Source organism: Narcine bancroftii, chromosome 5 (assembly GCF_036971445.1).
Source record: "Narcine bancroftii isolate sNarBan1 chromosome 5, sNarBan1.hap1, whole genome shotgun sequence".
Lineage (NCBI taxonomy): Eukaryota > Metazoa > Chordata > Chondrichthyes > Torpediniformes > Narcinidae > Narcine > Narcine bancroftii.
The window spans coordinates 174,241,129-174,258,466 of record NC_091473.1 but is presented as its reverse complement, the minus strand read 5'-3'; the positions used below and the strand labels follow the sequence as shown (position 1 = coordinate 174,258,466).

Sequence of the window (17,338 nt, the reverse complement as noted above, 5' to 3'; positions counted from 1 at the left end):
TATGTGCTGTGACCTGTGTGTGACCCTGTACCAACCTACAACTAACTAAGAATACAGGTACAATATTTTAACTCTATAATTTACTTTACTAAGACATTTTTATATGAGAACTAGTTTTAACATTAAAGATCAACACAAATTGTTAGATACATACAATGCCCTCCATAATGTTTGTGACAAAAACTTTTTACCCCCTTTAATTGCCCTTATGTTCCACAGTTTAAAATTTGTAATCAAACAATTCACGTGATTAAAGTGCTCATTCCATAATTGATTCAAGGTTAATTGTATACATTTTGGTTTGACAGCACTACATCGTCCCCTCATTTCAGGCCAGCATAATATTTGAGACATAGCAATGGTATGTATATTAAAGTAGTCATGTTCAGTATTTTGTTGCATATCCCTTGAATGCAATGACTGCATGAAGTTTGAGATTCATTGTCATCACCAGGTACTGAGTATCTTATCTGGTGATGCTCTGCCAGGATTTTGTTGCAGCCATCTTCAGTCCTGCTTGCCCCCTTAAGTTTTCACTGCAGCAGAGAGAAGGCAGGTGACTGACTTGGCCATTCAAAAATTTTCCAGTTTCATGTAATGACTGAAACGCTCTTAAATTTAAATTCTTATTGTTTTATATAATTGTCTATTAATTACATGTATGGAAAAAAATTAAAAATACAATTTTTTTCCCAGTTTTTAAAGTTTGAAAAACATTGTTGTTTTAAATGGTATGTTTGGTATCATTGATTTGCTGTAGGATAAAGCACCATCCAATGAGTTTGGAGGGATTTTGCTTGAACAGGAAAGATGTTTCTGTACACTTCAGAATTCATTAGGTCCTCAATGAAGACAAATGTGCCAGTACCTGTGGACAGCCACATATACCCAGGCCGTAACACCACCACCATATTTCACAAATGAGGTGGTATGCTTTGGATCTTGGGCAGCTCTGATACCCCTCCACACTTTGCTCTTGCCATCACTCTGATACAGGTTAATCTTGGTCTCATCTGTCCACCTTTTCCAGAATTCTACAAGCTCTTTTAAACCCTTTTTAGAAAACTGTAATCTGGCCATTCTGTTTCTGTGGCTAACTAGTGGTTTTCATCTTGCAGTGTACCCTCTGTATATCTGTTCACAAAGCCTTCTGTGGACAGTAGTCACCGTCACATCCACACCTGCCTCCTGGAGAGTGTTTCCGATGTGTTGGACAGCTGATTAGGGATTTTTCTTCATTATGATGAGAATTCTTCTGTCATCAGCAGTGGAGTCTTCCTTGGCCTCCCAGTCCCTTTGCGATTACTGAGCTCACCAGTGCACTCTTTCTTCTTAATAATGTTCCAAAACAGTTGATTTTGATAATTCTCAAGATTGGCTGATGCCTCTTGCAGTTTTTTTTCTTGTTTTTCAGCCTCAATGGCTGGAGTACTCACAAACACACAAGAAGCCAAATATCCCAAACATTATGGTGCCCTGAAATGGGTGAACTATGTTTAAAATGTGCTGTAATTTCTAGATGGCCAAACCAAAATGTGTACAAATAACCTTGAATTAAAACTGGAATGTGCACTTTAATCACATGCAAACTGTTTGATTACAAATTTAAAACTGCAGAGCACAGGGGCAAATAAAGGAAAAAAGTGTCTTTGTCCAAAGCATTATAGACACCACGGCAATACTCTAAAAGTAGCATTACAGGTAGACAGAATCATAAAGAGAACTTTTGGTACATTGGCCTTCAAGTATAGAATTTGGGATGTTATGGTACAATACATTGATGAGGCTAAATTTGAAGTATTGTGTGCATTTTTGGTCATCTAACTACAGGAAGGATATCAGTAATATTGAAAGCGTGCAAAGAAGATTTACAAGGATGTTGCTGGACTTGAACAACGGAGTTATAGGGAAAGGTTAAATAGGTTAGGACTTTATGCCTTGGCGAGGAGAAGAATGAAGGGAGATTTGATAGAGGTTTACAAAATAATGGTGGGTATCAATAGAGTAAATGCAAGCAAGCTTTATCCACTGAGTTTAGGTGAAATGAAAACTAGAGGACATGGGTAAAGGATGAAAGGGGAAAAGTTTAAAGGGACCATGAGGGGGGGGGGGAAACTTCTTCACGCAGAGTCATGGGAGGGTGGAACAAACTGCCAGTTGATTTGACATCAGACATTCGAGAAAAATTTGGACAGGTAAATGGATGGGAGGGGAATGGAGGGATATGGTACAGGTGAAGGTCAGTGGGACTAGGCAGAATAATCATTTGACAAAGACTAGAAGGGCTGAAAGGGCTGTTTCTGTGCTATAATGTTCTTTAATGTGCTATGGATATGATCAATGGAAAACATAGAAGGATAGAAAGGAGTGAATTAGAAAAATGGAATGAGATCATGGCTCAGACAACAAACAGCTTGGAAGAAAAATTACTTGGTGAGCAAAAGGAAAGGATACAACAGAGGCTGCTAGACAGATGCTTGCAAATTCTATGAACGGCAGGGCCGACATTACCACCTAGTTCACTAGGTAGCCACCTAGGGTGCAGACCTCAGAGGGGCAGTCAAGATGGCCAGACATCCTGTGTTAAATGTGAAAGTGTACTTAGTTGGAGTCCGGAGGTATGCTGGCTGGCTCAGCACTGCCATCTTTATTCTTTTGCGCATGCGCGAGTGCTGCTAGTGAGTACCATGACCGGCAGGCACATGCATGGTGGGCCCACAGGCAGGGGAATGCTTGGCGCAGCTATGAGCAGGTGCAAAGTTCTGGCACAATTGGCAGCGGCTACAGCACTTCAGTCGACGTCAAGTGGTATACTATGTGGTGGGCTTTGAAGGTAGGCAGGCCAGAACAGAGAGGGACCAAGTGTGCCAGTTGAGGGGGATCTACTCCCCCCTGGTAGAGGACCCTTTGCCTTGGTAAAGAATATTAATATTGTAAAGAGAGTCAATGGGGATCCTTTGGCATAAAATATCAACATTTACAAGATTAACACAGATAACATTTAAATAAATGAAGGTAACTGAAGTTAACTTAAAAGTTTGATTTATTAAATGCATCATCTTGTGTTGGCCACAGACAAAAATACAGTATTTTTTCCCCACTCTTTTCACACCACTACAATGTTTGCCTTGCATGTGCATCGCATTGGAACAAGTGATTGTTCCTCCATCAGTTTCTTCGTGCTCATATTTGTTGTATTGTGTAATTGATTTATAAATAGATACGTATCTACCGGCATCACCTACGGCTCCTAGAACGCTTCCACCAGCGTTGTCTCCGCTCCATCCTCAACATCCATTGGAGCGCTTACATCCCTAACGTCGAAGTACTCGAGATGGCAGAGGTCGACAGCATCGAGTCCACGCTGCTGAAGATCCAGCTGTGCTGGATGGGTCACGTCTCCAGAATGGAGGACCATCGCCTTCCCAAGATCATGTTATATGGCGAGCTCTCCACTGGCCATCGTGACAGAGGTGCACCAAAGAAAAGGTACAAGGACTGCCTAAAGAAATCTCTTGGTGCCTGCCACATTGACCACCGCCAGTGGGCTGATGACGCCTCAAACCGTGCATCTTGGCGCCTCACAGTTTGGCGGGCGGCGGCCTCCTTTGAAGAAGACCGCAGAGCCCACCTCACTGACAGGAGGCAAAGGAGGAAAGACCCAACACCCAACCCCAGCCAACCAATTTTCCCCTGCAACCGCTGCAATCGTGTCTGCCTGTCCCGCATTGGACTTGTCAGCCACGAACGAGCCTGCAGCTGACGTGGACTTTTTACCCCCTCCATGAATCTTTGTCCGCGAAGCCAAGCCAAAGAAAAAAAAAGATACGTATTGAGCCTGTGCAGCACTCTCACACACACACTCATGGCCCAACACATCTCTATTAAATTTCAGGAATCTTGGTTTTGACAGCAGATAAATGCCTGTGAGTAGTTTTAATGCTTGTTGATAAAAGATACATTTAAAAAAAAATAATTAATTTTTAATATTTAATTGTTTCATTATTTGTTATTTAGTGCTGTCGTTTGTGTTTTATATATTCTTGTTTTTATTTTTTGTTATCTTAATGCAAAATACTTTTTACACTAATATATTTTAAGCATATTATGTTAAATATATTAGAGCCGCAAAGTTTGTGAAAATCTTCTAGGTCTGTAATTTTGCCTTGTTCTTTCTTGCAATTTAAAGTAAATTTTGCAGTTTCAAGTTTTTCATTTTTTTTTAAACAAAACATCTGTTTTTGAAAATTGAAGTTGGCAATTTTTATTTAAAAGGTGCAGGTAGATGGCCTTGCCTTGGGTGCAAAATAGTCTGGCACTGGCTCTGCATGCTGGAGGTGACAGGAAAGTGGGAGAGCTGCTTTGACTGAGAATGTTGGTAGCAAATAAAAAGGTTAGCCCTTGAGATATTTACATTGCAAACACCACACTTTCCCTCCTATATACAAGATCTTTAAAAAGTCAATCAACACAACTGCACATCCAGAGTGTGTGCTTAGCCCACTGCTCACCTTGCTCTACACCCATGACTGTGTGGCTTAGCACCATTCAAATACCATCTACAAATTTGCCGATCACACCAGAGTCGTCAGCAGAATCAAGAACAGTAACGAGGAAACATACAGGAATGAAATATAGTAGATCAGCTAGTTGAGTGGTGCCACACCAACAACCTTGCACTCAATGTTAACGAAACCTAGGAGCTGATTTTGGACTTCAGGAGAGAATGAACCAGTCCTCATTGAGAAGTCAGCAATGGAAAGGGTCAACATCTCGGAGGATCTGTCATGAAGCCTCCATGTCATAAAGAAGCTTTACTTCATGAGGAGTTTGAGAAGATTTGGTATGTGGCTAAAGACTCTTGCAAAATTCTACAGTTGTATTCTGGCTGGTTGCATCAATCTGGTATGGAAGTGCCAATTAATGGGACAGGACCAAACTGTAGAGAGTGGTTAACTCAGCCAGCAACATCACACCACCCAGGCCATGCTACCTTCTCACTGCCACCATCAGGAAGGAGGTACAGGAGCCTGAAGATGAACACCCAGTGGCACAAAGGCAGTTTCTTCCCCTCTGCCTTCAGATTTCCGAATGGACCATGAACCACAGACACTACCTCACTATATCTTTTGCAGTCATTTATTTTAAATGTAATTGAGAGCAGCATTTGCAGTGAGGCTGCCGAAAAACAACAAATTTCCTCAAGTTTATGGTAATGAAATGCGATTCCCCTGAAGATGATTGTGTAACGGGTTCAAATGTTTTTCTCTCATCTCTATAATTTCAATTTCAAACACACTTCAAATATGTTTTTTTTTAAAATCCCCATGCAAAAGTTAAACATTCAATGACAGCCTGCGCTTCTAGGTCAACCAAACCAAGGATGGGCTTTATGGCAACAGTTATATCCATTGTGGCCTACCTGTAGTATTGCAGCTCTGATTCCAGGTGCACAATGTTTCTCTGCAGGAGAGGAACTTGCTTAGCTCTAGTTTCCAGTTCTTTCACCTTTTCAAGGCTTCCCAACAATGTCTGACGCGCCTCCTCCACTCGCTTCCTCATCACCAGCTGCTCCTTCTTCAGATGCCTGTTGCACTCTTCCAGCTTCAGCAGAGCGTCCCGCGATCTGCTCAGCTCCCTCCCCATCTCCTGGTTGAACCTGATCGCCTCTTCGACCTGTCCATCCCTGGAGCTGCGGATCAGTTCGAGTTCTTTCAACACACTCTGCAGTCCGCCGTTGGGGCCGGCGCTGCTCCGGAGACTTCGAATGGTGGCCGCCCTTGACCAGGCGAGGAAGCAGTTTTGGGACTCGTGGGTGGCGTGACTCTTCCACAGTCCCACTTGGAGCGCCAGGGATCGGGCGTCGCTGTTCTGCAAAGCGGCCCTCATGTCCTCCACCAGCTCCCTCAGGCTTTCGTTCTCCTGTTCCAGCTTGGCGATCTTATCTTCTGCTGCTTCCAGGGCTACGATGTCCTCGTAGCACTCCTTGGTACAGACACCGTGTGGCACCCAGGACGGGACATCTCGCGTCCTGTCCAGTGAGGGGGTCCCGTTGCGCTTCTCCTCGGAGGGAGCGATGCCTCTCGTTTTCTTTCTTCGTCGCGGAGGGCTCCTCAGCCGGATCTGCGTCTCGATGTGCTCGCTGTCTTCCCCGACCAGCAACCGCCCCGTCTCGTACGGGCAACCAGCTTTGGTGCTGAAGTGGCCACATAACTTGGCGTGAAATTGTCTGAAGTTCAATGCCTTCGGGACTTTCTCCCGGCTCCCCGCGCACTCTTCAGCGTCCGAGGAATCGTCCAGCTCCAGGATCTCGCACAGGGTTTGAAAGTCCTCGCCTGGGATCTTGCCCTCTCCTTCGCAATCCAAGTGGTGGAAAATTTCCTGCAGGTACTGATCCAGCCCCGTGGCGAGAACGATGATCTCATTTTCAACGCCACGGTCGAGTCCGTAGTGATAAGCCAAGGCGCTGACGATCCACTGGGTCCGGCGAGCGGGGCACCTGTAAGGATCCGATCGATCCATCGCGTCCTTACGCGCCCCCTAATTGGGGTCAGCACTGAGAATCGGGATCGGGCTGCACTCTCGGGGCACTTCCCGCGGGCATAGTGTTTGAACAGCGCGGACAACGAATCCCAGCCAAGTTTGCCTGGGTGAAAGAAGTGCGCCTTGCCCGATGCTTGCTCCTTTCAGCAGTATTCTGCCTGCAGTTGGAAGTGGTGATCAAAATAAAAGCCCACGCGTTTGTGACGCAAGAGGGAGAGGGAGCAAATCAGGGAAGGCCGGACTGGATACTCCACAAGTTTCCCCGCAGGTGTCTCCTTTCAGACAGACTCGATACTTTTTTTGTCCCCACTGGACAGCGCCGCAGAACCAAAGAATCGCGTCTGCGTCTAACGCTTTATTAAGAAACGCCGGTGGAATCACACAGGTTGGGTCAGATGGGCATCATACCCGTGGTTCCCCCCCCACCCCCCCCTAGTTTCTCAGAAGAGATCTTCCACAGCAGTCAGAAGATGCAATCATTGTATTTAAAGTGTTTAACCCCCCCCCCCCCCCCCACCACCACCACGAAATAACTATCGCAGTTATCAGAGATTTGAAGAAATAAACGTTGCAGGCAGCATCTGCCAGAGAAAATAAAATGTCCCAGGTTTGCTGAAAGGTCGCCCATTTGAAACGTTATGTTTGCTTCTCTTACCACAGATGCTGCCCGACTCTTCAAAGTCCAGATTTGTGGTCAGAGTACGTACATGACATCACGTGCAACTCAGATTCATTTTTTTTCCTGTGGGCCAGCAGTTTCTGCTTATAAGTAACTGTAAAGTGAAAAAAAAATGCCTGTACAAAAGAGGGAAATGCAAACAAAGAAAAATGTAAACAAACTGACTGTGCAATCCAGAAAAAAAATCAGTAATAGTGTGCAAAGAGTCCTTAAATGAGTCTCTGAATGAGTTAGGAGGCTGTTGGTGGAGGGGTAGCAGCTGTTCCTGAACCTGGGGTGGTATGCGTTTAGTGGCACTGAGACCTCTTTCCCGATGGCAGCAACCAGAACAGAGCATGTGCTGTGTGGTGTGGCTCCTTGATGATTGATGCTGCCTGCTGCTGCTCTGACCCCCAGTGTTTGTCGGACTCTGGCTTTAATTTATTTACTCTTAATTTAGTCTATGTGTGAACTGAGTCCAGCGCGTTCGTTGAATGAAGTGATAGGAGAAGGTATTCGGTTCAACAGTCAGTTTATTACACCACACAGCACAGCACAGCACAAGAATAAAACTTAACAGAGCTCTGGGTCAGTCTGTTAGTTCATAGGTCACCTGCCAGTGAGCTACTCCCCGAGACTGACCCCTATTGTCCAGTTGGCACAGTTTATATAGGTCAATCTTATCACACAGAACAAAAGTTGTTTTCCCTGCTAGATCTTTTTGCATAAGGGTTATCACAAGTCATCTCCTGTTTTGCAGATTTCTGGGGTGTAGCATTCCCATGTTAATCCTCCAGGCCAGACTATCCTGTTGTTTAGATCTGAAATTAATTCATCCCCAGATATTTCTAATCACCATTCGGTCCCTGTCTGGCCAATTTCTGCTGTTCTCTTTAACACCTCCTCGTGCCTTAATCTTCCTCCTAGACTGGTTTTCCATTCCCTTTGATTCTTGCGGGCCATTCTTTGTTCTGATCTGGCCTGTGTCTCCTGTGCTACTTCCCACCTCCTTCAGTTGAGCATTCCTCCTAAATCGTTTTATGCATATCCTCTCCCTGTATCTTGGGAGCAGCCAATTTTGTTCAGCCAACTTTGCTCCATGCTGTGACAGCCACTTCGCCACATTCCTCTTTCCCTGACTCATGCAGTACAAATAAACTTATTGATTAATCATTTATTTCATACTGTTTTAACCCCTAGATTCCAACATGTTCCATTTAGATTTTCTCAATGGTGGGAAGAGTTTTGCCTGTGATGTCTTGGGCTGTGTCCAATAGCTTTTGCAATGCTTTCCACTCAAGAGGAAAGTACATATGAGGCCATGATGCAGCACACTTTCCACTTCACATCTGCAGAAGTTTGCCAATGTCATACCAAACCTCCACAAACTCTTGAGGAAATATTTGCATGCTGGGTCCAGGAAAGGTCCTCCAAAAGAGCGACCCCAAGAATTTATATTTACTCATCCTGTGCACCTCTAATCCCCCAATAATCACTGGAGAGGCAATAGAGCAACAAAAACATGGTACAGAAGGAAGAATTGCAGAGATAGACCAGTTAGAACAGAGTAAAAACAATATTATTTTACTCATGCAAGGTTGATTCAGGGGACTGATATTGGCAGGAAACTATTCTGGATATCACACGTGCATAATTACTCACTTGAGAATCTACAGAAGGTTGGGGCGAGATGAGTGTTTTTTGAGGCAGCAGGAAGGTGGTCAATAAAGGGTGGGGGGAGGGTGTGGATTGTCTGAGCTATGTTCACCACTCTGCATTTTCCTGCTCTCTTATGTGGAACAGTTGCTGCATCATGCAGTAATATATCCGATCAGGATACTTTTAATAGTGCATCTCCAGAAGTTGCTGATGAACGCAGGTGACGTGTGATAGTACAGATCTATCAGCAATGTATATAGTTACTGTATCTAGACAGTGCTTGCAGCGATTGGCTGAGAGCTAAGCCACGCCTACTGTCTGGGCCTTAAAGGGTTGTGTCCCTAGCCAGGTCAGATCATTCCAGACTGGTCGGCCACCTGTGAAGAACTCCTGTCTTTTGCTAATAAAAGCCTTGGTTTGGATCAACAAGTCTTTGATTCTTTCGACGAGCTCTACAACATGCAATTTGTCATGGATTGACGATTGATGAACACAAGGAAAAGATTGGAAATAAACAGTCACAACTGGCAGGCTTACTAGTTGGGTACAAGTCAGTGTTTGGAGACCACCTCTTTACATTCTACATCATTGATCTAGCTAAGGGAACCAAAACTCACATTTCCAAGTTTGCGAATTAATGTTGGGAAACAGGACTGACAGGATTGATAAAAATGCTGACGCTGATTCAATGGCCCAAATGGCCTCTTTCTGCAACCATTATAGCACTCCGTGTTACCAAGATTCTGAGTTTCCATCAAAGGCAGAGAAATCCGAGAGAGACCAGTAAAGTATTGGTCTTCATTTTGAGAATTCAATGGTTTGGTTAGGGACAAGTTTCTTTTTTGATATTTAAAACCAAACGATAGACTTTAAAGCAGTGTTTTTCAAACATTTTCGTGGGATTGCATAAAGTGGTATGTGAGTGGGGGGAAAAGGATGAGAAACACTGCTCTAGACCTATTTGTTACTGAAATATTTTGCTTGAGAAAAATTGTCATTGGTCTATTTCCTTTAGAGTTATGAAACCATGCATATAATGAGTCAATCAGGTATGATTAAAACAGTAGTTTTCAAACTTTTTCTTTCCACCTTAAGCCATAGGGATTATTTAGGGTGGAAAGAAAAAGTTTGAAAACCACTGCTTTGAAGCTTTAGCTTTAAAGCTGTCTTTCTGAAAACTGCTAAAATGCAAGCAAAACTGGCTAAGTAAAAAAAAATGCTGGCGAGTAAATGGTGCAGAAATTACAGGGCTTCTTGTCATAGGAAACTTCAACTTCCCTAATGTTGACTGGCCTCTCCTGACTGCAAGAGAGATAAGGTAAACATTTCAGATCGATGACCTTGTACTTTTCCGATGAAGGGCTCATCTGAAACTAAATTTTACTCTACATGGTCCCGAAACTGAGGCGTATTCCAGCATCATCTTTCATTCAAATTCCCCTGTCATATGTCACCACAAGGATTTCATTTTTGTATTGACTTGCATTTGACTTTACAGATCTCTAACTTAATTTCCTCCCAATAACCTGTGGGATTTAGGGGATGCTGACAAGATTATTGCCAGCAATACTGAAGCAAATTGAGATGTCATATCTTAATAATTTTATTCTCTTTGCACTTCTTAAGAATTCCTTACCCAAGCAGTTAAAGGTGTAATATGATGGATGTTGTACCTGGTTTGAACTGCATCATACTTAACCAATTTGTTCCCTGGTTTGGTCAGACCTAGGGTGAAGCAGACAGAAGAAGGTGCATGTCACACGCCAGTGAGGGTGGGAATAGGAAATTGTGGTAGATGAATGCGTGGCTGAAGAGTTGGTGCAGAGGACAGGGATTCAGATTTATGGATCATTGGGACCACTTCTGGGGAAGGTCTGACCTGTACATAAAGGACAGACTGCACCTGAACTGGAGAAGGACCAATATCCTGGCAGGCAGGTTTGCTAGAGCTGTTGGGGAGGATTTAAACTAGATTGGCAGGGGGTGGGAAGCAAAAATATGAGTGCAGAGAATCAGTCAGAAGGTGAAAAGTATGATGCTATATGTTGTGAGCTTGTGACGAAGGATAGACAGGGCAAGAAGCATAAATGTAGTCAGTTAAAGGATTTGAAATGCAAGGAATATTAGGAATAAAGGAAATCAACTTACAGATTGGATCAGTACGTGGAATTACAACGTTGTGGTCATTACAGAGACTTGGCTGATGCAGGTACTGGGGTTTAGGTGTTTGAAAAGGAACAGGATGGGAGGTCAGGATTTGAGGGGGGGAGGGGAAGGATGAATAGCATTACTGGTCAGGGATTGTATTATGGCTGTAGAAAGGGAAGATGCTACAGAGGGAATGTTTACTAAGCCGGCGTGGGAGAAAGTCAGAAATATGAAGGGAGCAATCTATACACTCCCCAATAGCCATCAGGACACCGAGGAATAGATAAGTACACAGATTTTGGAATGACGCAGTAATTACAGGGTTGTTGTCATGGAAGACATCAACTTCCCTATTGTTGATTGGCATCTCCTGACAACAAGGAGAAATGGGGAGAATATGTCAGGTGTGTCCAGGAAGGACTCCTGACAGTATGTCAACGAGAGGAGGGGCCATACTAGATCTGGTACTGGGTAATGAACCTGGTCAGCTGACAGTGGGGGAGCATTTTGGTCATAGTGACCACAACTCCTTGAGCTTTAGCATAGCTATGGACAAGGATAAAAGCGGACAAAATAGGAGTGTTCAATTGGGGAAGGGCTCATTATGATAGAATGAGGCAGGAACTAGAAAGAGTAAATTGTGAACAGATGTTCACAGGGAAAGCACTGATGTGTTGTCGAGGATGTTTAGGGACCACTTGCGCCATATTCAGGATAGGTTTTCCCCAATGAAACAGGGAAAAGATGGAAGGAAAAAGGAACCGTTGTTGACAAAAGAGGTGAGACATCTAGTTAAGCAGAAGAAGGAAGCAGGAAACAGGAAGGGCTCATGAGAATTGCATGGTAGCCAGAAAAAAACTTAAGAAAGGAGTTGGGAGAGCTCAAAGGGGGGCATGAGGAGGCCTGGCAAGTATGATTAAGGAGAACCCCAAGGTGTTTGATGCATATGTGAAGAACAGAAGGATTGCAGGAATGAAGGTGGGGCCACTTAAGGATGAAGGAGGGAACATGTGCCTGGAGGCAGAGAAGGGTATGAAGAGATAGTTGGTGCATGAGCTATAATCTTGGAATCCTCTTTAGCCACACGGAAGGTGCTGGAGGATTGGAGAAGGGCAGGGCAGGGGGCAGGGCAGGGGGCAGGGCGCAGGGCAGGGCAACCGGAAGTCGCGGCCGTTGCCGGGCAACCGGAAGTCGCGGCCGTTGCCGGGCAACCGGAAGTTAGCCCCAAACTGGAGGCGCGCCGCAGTGGCGAGGGAGCCCGGGCGGACTGCTCTGCTTTACCTCCGGTTGGCGCCTTGAATTTGAGCCCAGGCGCCCTCTTTGATGGTCTCCAGAATGGAAATGCAGCAGCTCGCAGAGAAATACGGCGTAAGCTGCAATATATATATATATATATCTTTAGTGAACGTGCAGGGGATAGTTTCCTTCTGCTCACAACATCTTTCCGATTGTTATCTCCCAGGAAGAGGCGCGTGGCACCGACTCCGCTGCGGGCGGTGCAAGAGGGGCGCTTACCCCGGCCGCGGGCACCTGGGACCAGAGCGGCACCCCGGCGCCGGCTGACTGGGGGAGCAGTTCGGAGGCGAGGGTCGCCGGCGAGAAGAAGGCGGCGCCCCGCCTCGTCCCATTCACCGTGACCGTGACGCTGGCCCTGCCCCTGCCCCCGGGTAGGTAGTTGCGCAGCCACCCCCCCCCCCCCCCCAACCATGGTAACAGAGGGGAGTGGGCACGGCCTTGAGGGTCGAGGCTGCTTTCAAAAGCCGCTTCAGGTGCTCGGACGCGGCTGGGGGAGGACAGCTGGGACGTTCAGGGGGCTACCTTTCTGTCACCTGAACGCGCCGGCATTGTGTCATCACTTCAACGCAGAGGCGCGTATCTAGGGTATGGCAGCCAGGGCACAACAAGGGCGGCATTTGCAAGGTGGGGGGCACGCCCCGGCCCTCGCCTCACCCCCCCAATGCCCGAGTCACTAGCCCAACACAGATTCTCCATCCTACCCGAACTCCCCGGAGCTGAGGGAGAGCCGCTCGGCCCCTGCGGAAGGTGACCCACCTGCTGCTTTCAGGTGCTGTTGGGGTTTGGGGGGGGGGGGGGATTCTCCGAGCTAGAGAATCTACCTACGGGAGGAGGGTGCTCCTCATGGCCGGGCTCTCCACTTTCAGGTGGCCACCTGACAGCCGCATTGGAGGACAATAGACAGCTTTACATCAGGGTATTTTGGCCATCTGAAAGTGCCTTTAAGATGCAGCTTCTTGTAGATGTCTGGTGCCCGTGATGTCGCAGGCAGAATTAGCAAACCCTTTGGTGTGTATTTTTTTTGCCCCTGACCTGAGTGTTGGCACCTCAGTACCAGTCAGTGATGCAAAACCTTTGACAGCTTCATAGCTGTTAGCGCGGGTGCATGACAATGTGTGTAGTAGTTCAAAACTGGGACTGTTAGAAGAGTTTGAAGCAAGTTCTTGAGGGTCAATAACTTTAAATTCCTGGGTGTCAAGGTCTTGGGGGGATCTTGTGTCCATGCAATCACGAAGAAGGCTCATCAGCAGCTATGCTTTGTGAGGTGTTTGAAGAGATTTGATATGTTACCAAAGACTCAAAAACTTCCACAGGGGGACTGTGGAGTCATTCTGTCTGGTTGTTTCACTATCTGGTATGGAGGTTCCAACACTTAGGGCAGAAAAAAACACTCCAGAGGGTTGGTTAACTCAAAAATTAGTCCGAAGCCTAATAGCCTGAATGTGCATGAGAATAGGTGGTTTCAAACTGTCTTGTAAAATGGGGTTAACCAGGCAAGACCGGTTAGCGCCCCACTCACAAGGCAGCTTGAAAAGGCCGGACTCTGTCAGTGTCGTCCAAAGCCAACTGGGTCCCTGCCCTATCTCTGAGGTAGTCAGGGAACCCAGTTAAACTTACCCAGGACATGTCGACCGGCGGCTTGAACAGCAAAATGGCTGATCCAGTTACTCCTGTGACATCAGCACTTGCGCGCTGGTGTCACAGGGAAACTCCTGCTGAAACGTCTGCAGTGATCAGGGGGAGAGAGGGGTTGCTGCCAGGGCCCAGCCGGGGTGGAGAGGGAGAGGAGTGAGGGGTTGCTGACGTAGGGGCGAGGGCGGAGGGGTCGGCTGCCGCTGGTTGGGGGAGCTCTTGACAGTGGGAGGGAGACTGATAGCTGGTGAAGGGGGGACAGAGGAGACTAATTTGCGTGACACGTCACTTACCACGTCATCGCGAGGGCGGAATCACCCTTAAATCACTGGGTTGGTGATTTACTGGGGCCATTCCCCCTCAGCTTAAAAGGTGTTGGAATCACCTTTGCCCCACTAATTGCCCCTGGGAGGGCTACCCGGGTGCTGCAGTTTAAAAGTACCTTTTGTCTGATCTTGGAAGCTTAGCAGGCACAGGCCTAGTCAGTACTTTGCAGGAGAGACTGCCTAGCAACACCAGGTCCTGTAGGGTTTTTGTGAGGGTGCTGCACAAAGTGACGACTATGTCTGCCTTATGGTAGACAAAAGTTAAATGATTACATTCTAAATGTAGTATTATGTGACAATAATGGAACTGTTACCTTTAATAGCAAGTAACTCTGGATTTTTGAGATCACTGTATACCAAGTGTTATAATTGTACGATTAATAACACCTTGATGTGACTGCATTTTATTTGTTTTCATTTACTCCATTTTCTGGTTTGTTTTCAAGCTACTTTTGATTTTAATGAACTTTAGCCCTCTTAATAAACACCAGCTACCACTTGTATTGAAATCTAATCAAAGGTCTTGGTCTTGAAAGGTTAATTCATTTTCTCTTTCCACAAATGCTGCCTGATGTGCACTGCTTCCAGTGTTTTCTTTTTATTTTTGTGTGACAGTAAAAATAATGAAGCTGAAGGGACTCTCTTTTGTTTCTCTTTCTCCTATTGTGAATGGCTCCGGGCAATGCTCATGGCGACTCTTTGTTTGCCTTGTGGCAGACAAAAGTTATATCATGGATATTACATGTTTTAATGTATTATTACCTGTCAATAAAAGGAGCATTGAAACCCTGAAAAATTGTGTTTTTCATAGCCATGTTCTACGCTTACCCTGTGTTGATCACCATCCCATTTTGAATTGTCTTAATTAATCATATTATTAAATATCCCTGGTGGTATAAACCAAACACATTGGATGCTTGCTGCTAAGCAGTACAGATCAATTAATTTTAGGTTTTTGGCACATGATGTGTATTTTATTTTAGTATATTGAACATTAATTTTCATTAAACATGTCACATGTATTTCTTAGTTAAAGAGAGCAACAATAAGAAAGATCACAAGCCGAAAACACTGAAGATATTGGAAGCATTAAAAGCTCTTGACTATTTTCATGTGGAAGTGTCTCTTCTCCCTAACGCTGAACCAACTATATTTGATTTAGTGATTTTTGAAAAAGCTGCTAAGCTCCATATGGCAAATGATTCTCAGGTAAGTGATTTTTGAGCAATTTTGTTAAATTTATGCAGGGATGGCCAACATGGACATGGGACTAAAATAACCATGATCTGAAATTAGCTGATAGTGAAAGGAAATTCAATTGTGGTTTTCAAAGAGAAATTGGATAAAGGCGGGGGGTGGTAAATGCTGAGGGGAAAGAATTGGAGAATAAATGATTTGCAATGATTTTAAAAATTATTTTATGATCTAGTTAACCTAATGGTTTCATGCCTGCTCCATACAAATTAAGAGCTTTTCCATGATCCCTTAACTCCATTGGGGAGAACCACTGTAGCCATGGATTTATAGAGGGTGTTTTGCTCTGAATTTTCTACAAATCCATTATTGTTACAGTTTGTTTACCTAGTATATAAATGGGCATGGTACAGAACCACACAGATTTAATTCTTTCAAAAACAATTTGGAGGAGTTATTGAGTGGTTTGAGATGCTTCTAGCAGATTTTATTTTTGGTTCAGATTCAAGTGTCTGCATTTTCTCTGAGTGGTTTGAGATGCTTCCAGCAGATTTTATTTTTGCTTCAGATTCAAGTGTCTGCATTTTCTCTCATGAGCCCACAGATTTAATTCCATGTTTATATTTAATTTCTGTTAGGTTGGCAGAGGCAACTTGGAATTATACCTGAGAATAATCCTTCGTAATTCCTAAGAATTAAATTTGAAATAACTTTGGCAGTTTTTCGTAAAACCAGCAGCTCCATGCTTTATGGAATAAATTGTAAATCCTTGATTATTCAGCCCATGATTATAATTGTGGAAAAAAAGTTTCCAGTGTATATTTCTGTGGATTCCACTCTAATTTTGTTTAAAAAAATTAGACATAAAGCACATTAACTGAAATAATGTCTATTTGAAAGGTTAAATTTCATCCCCAATTATTGAAGAGATATAAAATGTTGTATAAAAAGACCTTTACAACTATTAATACCTTAAAAAAAATTCATTCTTGAAAATCGGCATATAAAATAGCTGGTTGAAATAAATAATTAGATATTATAGGACTAAAAATCCCATAAGTACGAAAAATTTTCTGAATTGATTCCAGATATTCAATCTATGTGTCATTATTAAGTTCTTTGTCTTTGAATAGAGATAGGTAAAGATGACCCTAATACCACTCATAGAGAGGTATTTCTGAGGGACTTTAAGTCCATCTCAATACAATTAGGATATTCATCTTGTCTTTTCACAATGCAACAAAAGTAACATATTTCAACTTGAGTAGGGCTGATCCCCCATTATTTCTGAAGATATCTTTTATTCAAAAGTTAAAAGAATGGGATCCAACATTATCAGATAGATGTTTTCGCTGTAAGAAGGTAATGGGAACAACAGTACATGCAATTTGGGCATCTCCGAAAGTGAAAATGTTTTGGGAAGATCTAAATCAGATAGTAAATAAAATCACAAAAAAATAACATACCAAAAAATCCAGAAATCTTTCTTCTAAGTAACATAAGAAGTAAGAAATTAGGCCTCAAATTGGATAAAGCGCAAAAAAGATTTATTATGATAGCCTTAGCAGTAGCAAAAAAATGTATAATGTCAACTTGGAAAATGGAAGAGAGCCTGAGAATACAGCAATGGTACATGGAAATGAATAAATGTATTCCATTGGAAAAAATAACATATAATTTAAAAAATAAAGTCACATTATTTGAACAAATTTGGGAACCATACATAGAACATGACAGGGAGGGCTTGCCTCGTACCTCCACCCCCTAAAATGATAAGAAGACAAAATGACTTGATTCAGTGTGTAAAAGTAGATGACACATTTTTCTTGTTTATTTTTCATTGTGTGAAGACATTGTTTTATGGTTTTATTGTATATGTTGA

At 43.9% G+C, this 17,338-nt stretch overlaps 2 protein-coding genes and 1 long non-coding RNA gene across 6 annotated transcripts in view; 1 reads left to right on the top strand and 2 right to left on the bottom strand.

Moving 5' to 3' along the window:
- Positions 1-6,696, bottom strand: part of efcc1 (EF-hand and coiled-coil domain containing 1) — a 68,512-nt gene extending 61,816 nt beyond the window's left edge. For both annotated transcript variants that reach the window (XR_011358070.1, XM_069939817.1), the window contains exon 1: positions 5,423-6,696. Coding sequence is in view for 1 of the 2 variants with exons in the window: in XM_069939817.1 (XP_069795918.1) it covers positions 5,423-6,522 (1,100 nt within the window). In the remaining variant the exon portion in view is untranslated. The remainder of the gene's footprint in view (positions 1-5,422) is intronic.
- Positions 6,697-7,069: 373 nt separating this feature from the next.
- On the bottom strand, positions 7,070-12,672 carry LOC138764212 (uncharacterized). Its single transcript, XR_011358071.1, has 3 exons — positions 12,290-12,672; positions 10,497-10,585; positions 7,070-7,316 (listed from the first exon to the last, which is right to left on the bottom strand). It is a non-coding gene; the product is annotated as an uncharacterized lncRNA (long non-coding RNA).
- The window catches only part of cfap92 (cilia and flagella associated protein 92 (putative)), a 159,126-nt gene continuing 154,007 nt past the window's right edge, over positions 12,220-17,338 (top strand). For all 3 annotated transcript variants that reach the window (XM_069939814.1, XM_069939815.1, XM_069939816.1), the window contains exons 1-3: positions 12,220-12,376; positions 12,471-12,675; positions 15,293-15,471. In XM_069939814.1, coding sequence (XP_069795915.1) covers positions 12,332-12,376; positions 12,471-12,675; positions 15,293-15,471 — 429 coding nt within the window. In that variant the 5' untranslated portion in view covers positions 12,220-12,331. The remainder of the gene's footprint in view (positions 12,377-12,470; positions 12,676-15,292; positions 15,472-17,338) is intronic.